Source organism: Cnephaeus nilssonii (assembly GCF_951640355.1).
Source record: "Cnephaeus nilssonii genome assembly, chromosome: Y".
Classification (NCBI taxonomy): domain Eukaryota; kingdom Metazoa; phylum Chordata; class Mammalia; order Chiroptera; family Vespertilionidae; genus Cnephaeus; species Cnephaeus nilssonii.
This window is the reverse complement of record NC_137096.1, coordinates 444,778-454,524: the sequence shown is the minus strand read 5'-3', so window position 1 is coordinate 454,524 and position 9,747 is coordinate 444,778. Positions and strand designations below refer to the sequence as shown.

Below are 9,747 nucleotides of genomic sequence, written 5' to 3'. Positions count from 1 at the left end.
GACCGGGACGGAGCCGGGCAGAGTGGGGGCCGCACACAGGCTCCCACCCACGAGGGCCCACAGGGGAGGGAGAGCAGGTCACCGGGCGGGAGCCTGCGGGGGACGGCCGCCGGGGCTGTGTGAGGTCATCAGGGGCCGTGTGAGGTCATCGGGGGCTGTGTGAGGTCATCAGGGGCCGTGTGAGGTCATCGGGGGCTGTGTGAGGTCACCAGGGGCCGTGTGAGGTCATCGGGGGCTGTGTGGGGCCGCTGGGGAGCTGTGTGAGGCGGCGCAACCACCTGGCCTGACCCTGCCGAGGCGTGAGGTGGGGGTCAACGCCTGACCCCACAGAGCTGACACGTGGGCCCTCTGCACGGCCCGAGCGCCGCTGTGCGTGTCCCGGCGGCCCCGGCGGCCCGGGCAGGAGGAAGGCCCGCCCCCGCCCGTCACAGCCCGAGCCCAGGCCTGTCGCCCGGAACAGCGGCAGGTGCTCCCTGTTCCCATTAACCGCACCACCCACACCACCACCCACACCTGGGACGGGGCAGACGCGGGGGCCCTGGGCTCCGCCGAGACAGGACAGGGTCATCCTGGCTGGGCCACAGCCCTGCACCGGACCTGAGCCCCCCCGCCCCCCCTCAACCCCCCGCAGGAAGCTCAGGCCCGTTTCCCGCCCGCAGGGCCCAGCAGTGCCGGCGCCTGAACCCTCTGTCCTCACCCCCCCGCCCCCCCCCATCCACATCTGTCCCCAAGGCCCCGAGCAGCTGGCCAAGACGCCGGGCCACGTGGGAGGTGGACACACAGGCGGGGTCACCAGGACCTGGGGTCACAGGCCAGGCTGGTCCCCTCGCTGCAGGACCCGCCTCCTCCAACTGCGTTCGGCCTCGGCTTCCCGCCGCCGCGCCCCCGAGCTGGCGCTCCACCAGGGAGCACCCGCCTCCGCCCTGGGCCCCGAGGGCGCCCCCACCAGGGACGGCGGAGCGCCCAGGCACCCCCTCTGTGTGCGATGGCCGGGCTCACGGCTCAGACGGGACGGCTCAGGGCCTCTCCTACCGGACCCCACCTCACCCCTCCCCTCCCCTCCCCTCCCCCGCTGCCTGCCCGCCCGGCCCCCCAGACCACGGCGTGGGGCTCACTCAAGGACGAAGGCTGGGTCTGACCGGGGCTCCATGGAGAGACCAGCTGACAGGCCGTCAGGAAGGACTCCCCCCAACCCCCCCTCCCCGTGTCCGTACAGAACCGCACACGCCACACGCTCCCCGACGGCCGGGCCGGGGTGGAAGGCGCACCATTTCTCTGCTTCCCCAGAACCAGGGACCGCGTGGGCCACGGGGTTCCTGTGACGGCCACGCCCACACACGGGTACGCTGGGCCCGAGGGGAGGCGGTCCTCTCACCTGAACCCGATTCGAACCGAGATCCGGCCCCGCCCTCCCTCGGTCTCTCCCCGGTGCTGTGACTGGGGCACCTCAGCGGGACGCCCCACGGCCGGGACACGCCGCCGGCTCCGGAGGGACACACGGAGGCGCGTGAGGGACACGCTGGGAGGGCAGGCCGGTCACGGGACCCACACGGGCCTGACACCGCGGGCCTGAGTTTGGGGAGGACCAGGCGCGCGCACCCTGTACGGAGTCCCCGCAGCCGTGTATGCGAGCACACGCACACGAATGCCCGCCCACCTACACGCCGATGCCCACACACGCGCAGGGGCACATACATGCGCGGATGCCCACACACGTGCAGGGGCACATACGTGCGCGGACGCCCACCCACACACGCGCAGGGGCACATACGCGCCCGCCCACCTCTCCTCCGCCCGCTGCCGCTCCTCGGCCTCCTTCTCCCGCCGCTTCTGCTCCTCCCGCTGCCGCTCCAGCTCCTGCAGCTTCTGCCGCTCCAGCTGCCGCTTCTTGATGGAGGCGTCGCTCAGGTGTTTGGTCGAATCAAAGGAGACCTTCGGGGAGAACGGGCGTCGGTGGGGGGGAGCCGGCAGCCCGGGCTCACGTGAGGGGCGAGGCCCGTGCAGGCAGGTGCGCCCACCCCTTCCCCCAACCACAGCGACCGGCGCTCGCCACGCGGGAGCCAGCCGACCCGGGACCCGGGCCGGAACCGCCGTTTCTGGCTCCAGATTGAGCCCCAACCCCGTGAAGTCCCGTCCACGGGGGAGGACGAACTCGCCCCAAGACCGTCACCTGCCTTCGCCGCTCAGTAAGCGTCAGAAAGCCACCCGGCCCAGAGGCGCGGCTCAGTTGGTCGAGCATTGTCCAAAAGGTGGTGGGTTCGAGCCCCAGTCAGGGCACAGGCCCGGGTGGTGGGTTCGAGCCCCAGTGTGGGGCGTGCAGAAGGCAGCCAATCCATGGTTCTCTCTCCTCATTGATGTTCCTCTCTCTCTCCTCCCTCCCTCCCTCTCTGAAATCAAGATATAGTTTTTAAAGAAGTTGCTCCTTTTACGAGACAATTTTCTGCTTCTGCCCCCAGGGGCCCACCACCCTGCTGCCCAAGCCCAGGACCCGCCCACCCCGGGTCTGCGCCCACGGTTACGGGGTGCAGGCTACGGGGTGCAGGCTACGGGAGATTCCGCCCGCCTCTCTCTGCCGCAGACCCTGCACGGGCCAGGGCGCAGGCACGGGCCGGGCACGGCGGCCCGCTCACCTTGATGTTGCAGGCCACGGCCTTGCCGTCCTCGCCCTTGTACATGAGCTTCATGCCGCGCAGGGCGCTCATGGCCTGGATGAAGCCGGCGTACTCGCGGTACTGCACGTAGGCCTCGAAGTTGAGGTGGCCCCCGAAGCTGAAGGTGTGGAAGTTGCGCCCGGTCATCTCCTCCCGGTAGGGGTCCAGCATGGGGATGTCCACGTTGCGGATCTCCCCGAACCTCTCGAACACGCGCACCAGCACGTCCTCGCTGGGCTTCTCGGCGCCCGCCTCCCTGCGCGCGAACCACTTGCAGGGCAGGCCCTCCAGGTGGATGGTGTCCGGCCGCTCGCCGGGCAGCGTCTCGTTCATGTCCTTGGCGTCGCGGAAGAAGGAGTCCCAGTCGTGCCGGGTGGGGAAGTCGATCTTGAACTCGGCGGCCCGCACCTTGAGGATGTCGGAGAAGCCGCTGAGCTTGATGGTCTTGCCGTCCAGGCAGGCAAGGAAGGCCCGGACCATGCTGCGGTTCTCCACCTCGCCCTCGAAGCGGATGAAGTCCATGGTGCTCTTGGAGATGCGCAGCGTGGAGAACTGGTGGTGGTGCACCATGCCCTTGAGCCGCTCCATCACCTCCCAGTTGGAGATGGACTTGCCCGGCTGCTTCAGCTGCGGGAGGGCCACGCTGATGGTCATCTTGGTGATGGGCTTCAGGTAGAGGCCGTACGCCGGGCACAGCTCCACCGCCTCCGAGGTGTCGTGCACGATGGTGGCCGCGGCCATAGCCTCCCGGGACCTGGGGCCTGAAATACGCAACGCGGTCAGTTTCCTGTGTGTGTGTGTGTGTGTGTGTGTGTGTGTGTGTGTGTGTTTAATATACATTTTTATTTATTTCAGAGAGGAAGGGAGAGGGAGAAACATCCACGAGGAGAGAGAATCCTGGATCGGCTGCCTCCTGCACGCCCCCTACTGGGGATCCAGCCTGCAACCCGGGCATGTGCCCTTGACCGGGAATCGAACCCGGGATCCTTCAGTTCGCAGGCCGATGCTCTATCCTCTGAGCCACACTGGCTAGGGCCGCAGCGGTCAGCTGCCGAGGCCAGGGAGGAGAACCAAGACTGCTGCCCTGACCGGTGTGGCTCAATGGTTAGAGCGTCGGCCTGCAGACTGAAGGGTCCCGGGTTCGATTCCGGTCAAGGGCATGTACCTTGGTTGCGGGCACATCCCCAGTGGGGGGCGTGCAGGAGGCACCTGATGGATGTTTCTCTCTCATTGATGTTTCTGACTCTCTATCCCTCTCTCCCTTCCTCTCTGTAAAAAAATCAATAAAATATATTAAAGAAAAAAAAAAAAAGACCGAGTCGCTAGCTCGCCCGAGAAAGGGGTGTGGGCCCCAATGAAGGCCTCGGCACCTGAGACGGCTCCGGTCTGTAAGCCGTCGGATGACGCGAGAGGGGAAATACACCTGTGCTGACTAGGACTGTTATGTTGGTGGTGGTTGTTAATCCTCGGGGAGGACATTCCTCCCACTGATTCTAGAGGGAAAGGAAGGGAGGGCAGAGAGGAGAGAAACATCGATGTGGGAGACACATCGGTCGCTGCCCCCCACACGTGCCTGTTTGGTATTGAACCCGAGACCCCTGGGTTCGGGCCGATGCACTGAGCCACGCCAGCCACGGCTGGTAAGAGCCACAGCCCAGCGTCCGGGCCTCCGTCCGCGCCGACCTGGGCCCAGGACCCAGCAGCAGCCGTCCCGGGCCAGCGCACACCCTCCGTGCAGCCAGGGGCATGGGCAGAGACGCGAGAGCCGCCCCGCTCCCCGGAAGGTGCTGGAAACTGGCTGGAGAAGGGACTCGGCTCCGTTCAGGCCCAGGGAGGGTAGGAGGAGCCGCGGGGGTTGGCATCCAGGAGACAGACGTTTCGTGCTGATAAAACCACCCCCCTCGCCCCGGCCGGTTTGGCTCAGCGGATAAGAGCGTCGGCCTGAGCTGGGGACCAAAGGGTCCCGGGTTCTGTTCTGGACAAGGGTCAAGGGTCAAGGGCATGGGCCGTGGTTGCAGGCTCGATGCCCAGCCCTGGTCGGGTGCATGCGGGAGGCAACCCAGCGATATCTCTCTCTCACTTCGATGTTTCTCTCTCTGTCCCTCCCCCTCCCGTCCACTCTCTCTAAACATCAACGGGAAAACAGCCTCGGCTGAGGATTAACCAAAAACAAAAAAACAAAAAACACACAAAAGCCCTGGCCGGTGTGGCTCAGTGGATAGAGCGTCGGCCTGCGGACTGAAGGGTCCCTCTGAGGTCCAGGGCACAGGCCCGGGTTGTGGGCTCATCCCCGGCGGGGGGCGAGCAGGAGGCCGGGGTCCACATTCTCTCTCCTCACGGGTGTTTCTCTCTCCCTTCCTCTGAAGTCAGTAAAAATGTTTAAAACAACAACAACAACAAGTGAACAAAAGAAACACAACCTCTCTCCCTCCCGCCCAAGTTCCCGCTGAGGAGGCTGCCCGGCCCCCGGGGAGCCCCGGGGCCCCTCCCCCGCACCCCTCCCTACCCCTTCCCCCCTCCCCTCCTCCGCACCCCCTGTGGGGACCCCTCCCCCACCTCGGGGCGCCTTCCCTGCAGGTCGAGCTGGCGGGGAGGGGGGGGGGGGGGAGGCGGGGCCAGCGGCTTGGCTGCAGCCCAGACAGCGGGGGAGGCCGGTCGGCCGCCTGCCCACCCCCCGCGGGCCCTGCACACCCCCCGGCTGGGGGTTGGGGGGGGACAGGCCCCGAGGCGTCAGGCCTGGGGCGCAGGCGGAGGGCGGCCCCAAAGCAGGGGAGTCCGAGCGGAGTGGGGGCTGCACCGGGGCTGACACCCCGGCCTCCCGCCCGGACGCCCCCCAGGACCCGGCGCTGGGCACCAGCCGGTCCCCCGAGCAGCCCACGGCCCCGCCCCAGCCCCGTGGCGGCCCCCGGAACCCCAGGGCACCCCCAGTCCCCGGGGTGCACCCTGACCCCTCCACCACCCCCAGCAGCCTCCGGGGCAGCTCTGCCCCCCTCAACTGCTCCCCTGCCGACGGGGTGCCCTCATGACCCCCAGGACCCCCAGGACCCGGCTTCTCCAGCCTCGGGGGTCCTGGCCCCGCCTCCTCACAGCCGGCGCCGCCGCTCGGTCTCCATGGCAACCCCACACGCAGGCCCCGCCCCCCGTCCCCCGCCGGGCCAGGTCAGCGCTGGTGCCGCCCCCCAGACCTCAACCCCCGCCCCCCGACCCTCCAGAACCTCCGCCTCCCCCTCTGCAACCCCTGAACCCAGGCTCCCCGACTGCCCAGCACCCCCTGAACCCCCAGACCCTCAGCACCCCCTGAACCCGCACACTCTGTACCCCCCTAACACCCGGACCCTCAGAACCCAACCCCCCCCGACCCTCAGCACCCCCTGAACCCCCAGACCCTCAGCACCCCCTTAACCCCCCCCGACCCTCAGCACCCCCTTAACCCCCCCGACCCTCAGCACCCCCTAACCCCCCAGACCCTCAGCACCCCCCAACCCCCCAGACCCTCAGCACCCGCCAACCCCCCAGACCCTCAGCACCCCCCAACCCCCCAGACCCTCAGAACCCCCTAACCCCTGACCCTCAGCACCCCCTGAACCCCCCCCGACCCTCAGCACCCCCTGAACCCCCAGACCCTCAGCACCCCCCAACCCCCCAGACCCTCAGCACCCCCTTAACCCCCCAGACCCTCAGCACCCCCTGAACCCCCAGACCCTCAGCACCCCCTGAACCCCCCCGACCCTCAGCACCCCCTAAACCCCCAGACCCTCAGCTCCCCCTAACCCCCCAGACCCTAGAACCCAACCCCCCAGACCCTCAGCACCCCCTGAACCCCCAGACCCTCAGCACCCCCCCAACCCCCCAGACCCTCAGCACCCCATTAACCCCCCAGACCCTCAGCACCCCCTAAACCCCCAGACCCTCAGCTCCCCCTAACCCCCCAGACCCTAGAACCCAACCCCCCAGACCCTCAGCACCCCCTGAACCCCCAGACCCTCAGCACCCCATTAACCCCCCCCGACCCTCAGCACCCCCTGAACCCCCAGACCCTCAGCACCCCCCGACCCTCCCCAGACCCTCAGCACCCCCCGACCCTCCCCAGACCCTCAGCACCCCCTAAACACGCAGACACCCTGTACCCCCTAAATCCCAAGCCCCCCCTAAAGCCCCAAACCCTCAGGACCCACTTAACCCCCGACCCTCAGAACCCCCTAAACCCACACACTCTGTACGCCCTAAACCCCCCCTAGACCCTCAGAACCCCCTAACCCTCCTAAATCTCCGTACCCCCTAAATCCCCGACCCTCAGTACCTCCAGCCCAAGACCCTAGTACCCCCGGCCCCCCAAGACCCGCAGTATCCACGGACCCCCTATACCCTGGGCCCCCAAGACCCTCAGGATCCCCGGGACCTCAGTACCCCCGACCCCCCAAAACCCACAGACCCCCTATACCAGGCCCCCCAGAACCTCAGTACCCCAAAACCCCCCAAGGCCCCCAGTATCCCCAGAACCCGCAGTATCCACGGCCCCCCAAGACTCTCAGTAGCCCTGAACCCCCCGAGGCCCTCAGTACCCCGGATGCCAATCATTCAGGCCCCCGACGGCCCGAGGACCCCTGTCCCCCAAGATCCAGAACCCACACCACCCACAGCCCGGGGCACCCCGGGACCCCGAGACCCGCATCCCCGCCGCGACCCGACCCGCCGTCCGGTGACCCCGCGACCCCTCCCCTCCGGCCCCGCAGCCCCCAGCCCGGCCCTGACCCCCGACCCGTGACCCCGCGACCCCTCCCCTCCGGCCCCGCAGCCCCCGGCCCGCGACCCGGTGACCCCCGCCCCTTCCGGGGCCCCGACACCCCCCGACCCGCCGTCTGGTGACCCCGCGACCCCTCCTCTCCGGCCCCGCAGCCCCCGGCCCGGCCCCCGACCCGCGGCCCGGTGACCCCCGCCCCTCCGGCCCCGCCGCCCCCGGCCCGGCCCGCGGAGGAAGCGGGTGCGGGCGGCGCTCACCGGCCTGGGGCTCCCGCGTCCCCCGCCGCCGCCGTCCGCCGACGCCCCCGGCAAGCGCGGCCTCCCGCCCGGCGCCTCCACCGTCCGCCGGAAGTGCCCGCGACGGGACGCCGTTGCCCACCCGGGTGACGCACTTCCGCTTCCGGCGCCCGCGGCCGCGCGGCGGCTCCAGGTTGCGCCTCCCGAGCCGGGCCCCGCCCACAAAGGCGGGACTTCCGGCGAGGGCCGCGGGCGGGGCGGGGTCCACCCGGCTCCGCACTGCGCGTGCGCGGACTCGCTCCGCCCCCTCCCCCCCACCTCCAACTACCTGGGTCCGGCCAGGGTGGGGACGCGGCCCCTTTAAGATGCAAGGGCCTGGTGTTCGCGCCTAAATTACTGTGATAATCACATATAATACAGCCATACACATTCATTATAAATTATTTATTATCTAATCATTCATTTATTATTATATTATGTATGCATCCTAGATAATAGACCTATGTGCAATTGAATATAAATATAAATATTTAATTATAAATGTTTGTTACTACGCATCCTAGAGAATAGAGCTATGCCATTGAATATAAATATAAATATTTAATTATAAATGTTTGTTACTACGCATCCTAGAGAATAGAGCTATGCTATTGAATATAAATATAAATAATTATAAATGTTTGTTACCATACATCCTAGAGAATAGAGCTATGCCATTGAATATAAATAAAAATACTTAATTATAAATGTTTGTTACTACACATCCTAGAGAATAGAGCTATGCCATTTAATTATAAATATTTAATTATGCATATGTATGACTATATATCCTAGATAATGTAGCGATGCAACTTAATTAGGAATATCCAATTATCAATATTTATTGCTATACATCCTAGATAACATAGCCATACGATTTGGTTATAAATGTTTCATTGTAAACATTTGTTATCTAATCATGCATGTATGAGTTATTTTATTTATTCTGCTTGTTCCCTAATTATACATTGTCAATAATAAGCAATAGAATTTACCTTTACATTATTATCTACCCAAGCATTTATGAATTATTTAATTGCTTCATTTATTATGTTTTGATCATCTAGATTAGACAGTTCCCTCCAGATTACATTATATTCTTATGTGATTGTATATAGCTACATAATATTATATAAATATATGCTATTTTAAATGTTTCGTATTGTCATAGTCTATAAATTATATATACATACATATACATATATATACATATATATACATATATATATATATATATATATATATATATATATTTCTCACCCCAGGATATTTTTTCAGAGAGAGGGAAAGACAGAAAAACATCAATGTGAGAGAAACACATCGATTGGTTGCCTCCTGCATGAGCCCTGACTAGGGCCTGGGCAGGGGAGGAGCCAGCAACTGGGATATGAGTCCCTGACCGGAATCGAACCCGGGACCCTTCAGTCCGCAGGCCGACGCTCTATCCACTGAGCCACACCGGCCGGGGCTGTTTATTACGTCTTGATTGTCTATATTGGACACTTCCCTCCACATTACATTATATTGTTACTAGAGGCCCGGTGCATGAAATTTGTGCACGGGTGGGGTCCCTAGGCCTGGCCGGAGATCAGGGGCAATCAGGGCCTTCCTTCATTCCACACCGCCCCCTGGTGGTCAGCGCATGTCATAGCGAGCAATCGAATTCCCGGTCTCCTGGTCAAACTCCAGAGGGGACAATTTGCATATCAGGCTTTTATATATATAGATGTGATTATATATATATACGTCCATAATATAATATAAATATATGCTATTTAAGTGTTTGATGTTGTCATATTCTATACGGTATTTGTTTTCAATAACACAAAATTTAAAAATAAATACGTTACATTTTACATATAATACTCAATGTAATTTTATGTTTATATAGTACTAGAGACCCGGTGCACGGATTTGTGCAAAGGTGGGGTCCCTCGGGCTGGCCTGCGGGGTTGGGCCGAAACCGGCTCTCTGACATCCCCCAGAGGGGTCCCAGAAGGAGGGGGAGGGCTGGAGGTGGTCAGTGGGTGGAAAAAGGGGGCATATATAATACTGTCAATAATAAAGATTTATATATTTA

The 9,747-nt window shown here is 62.9% G+C and overlaps 1 protein-coding gene across 1 annotated transcript; it reads right to left on the bottom strand.

The window, feature by feature from the left end:
• Window positions 1-1,223: 1,223 nt before the first annotated feature.
• Window positions 1,224-7,770, bottom strand: AKAP17A (A-kinase anchoring protein 17A). Its single transcript, XM_079766043.1, has 3 exons — window positions 7,650-7,770; window positions 2,631-3,412; window positions 1,224-1,932 (listed from the first exon to the last, which is right to left on the bottom strand). The coding sequence occupies exons 2-3, from the start codon at window positions 3,390-3,392 to the stop codon at window positions 1,537-1,539; spliced, it is 1,158 nt and encodes a 385-aa protein (XP_079622169.1). The 5' UTR covers window positions 3,393-3,412; window positions 7,650-7,770; the 3' UTR covers window positions 1,224-1,536.
• Between the last annotated feature and the right edge of the window lie 1,977 nt (window positions 7,771-9,747).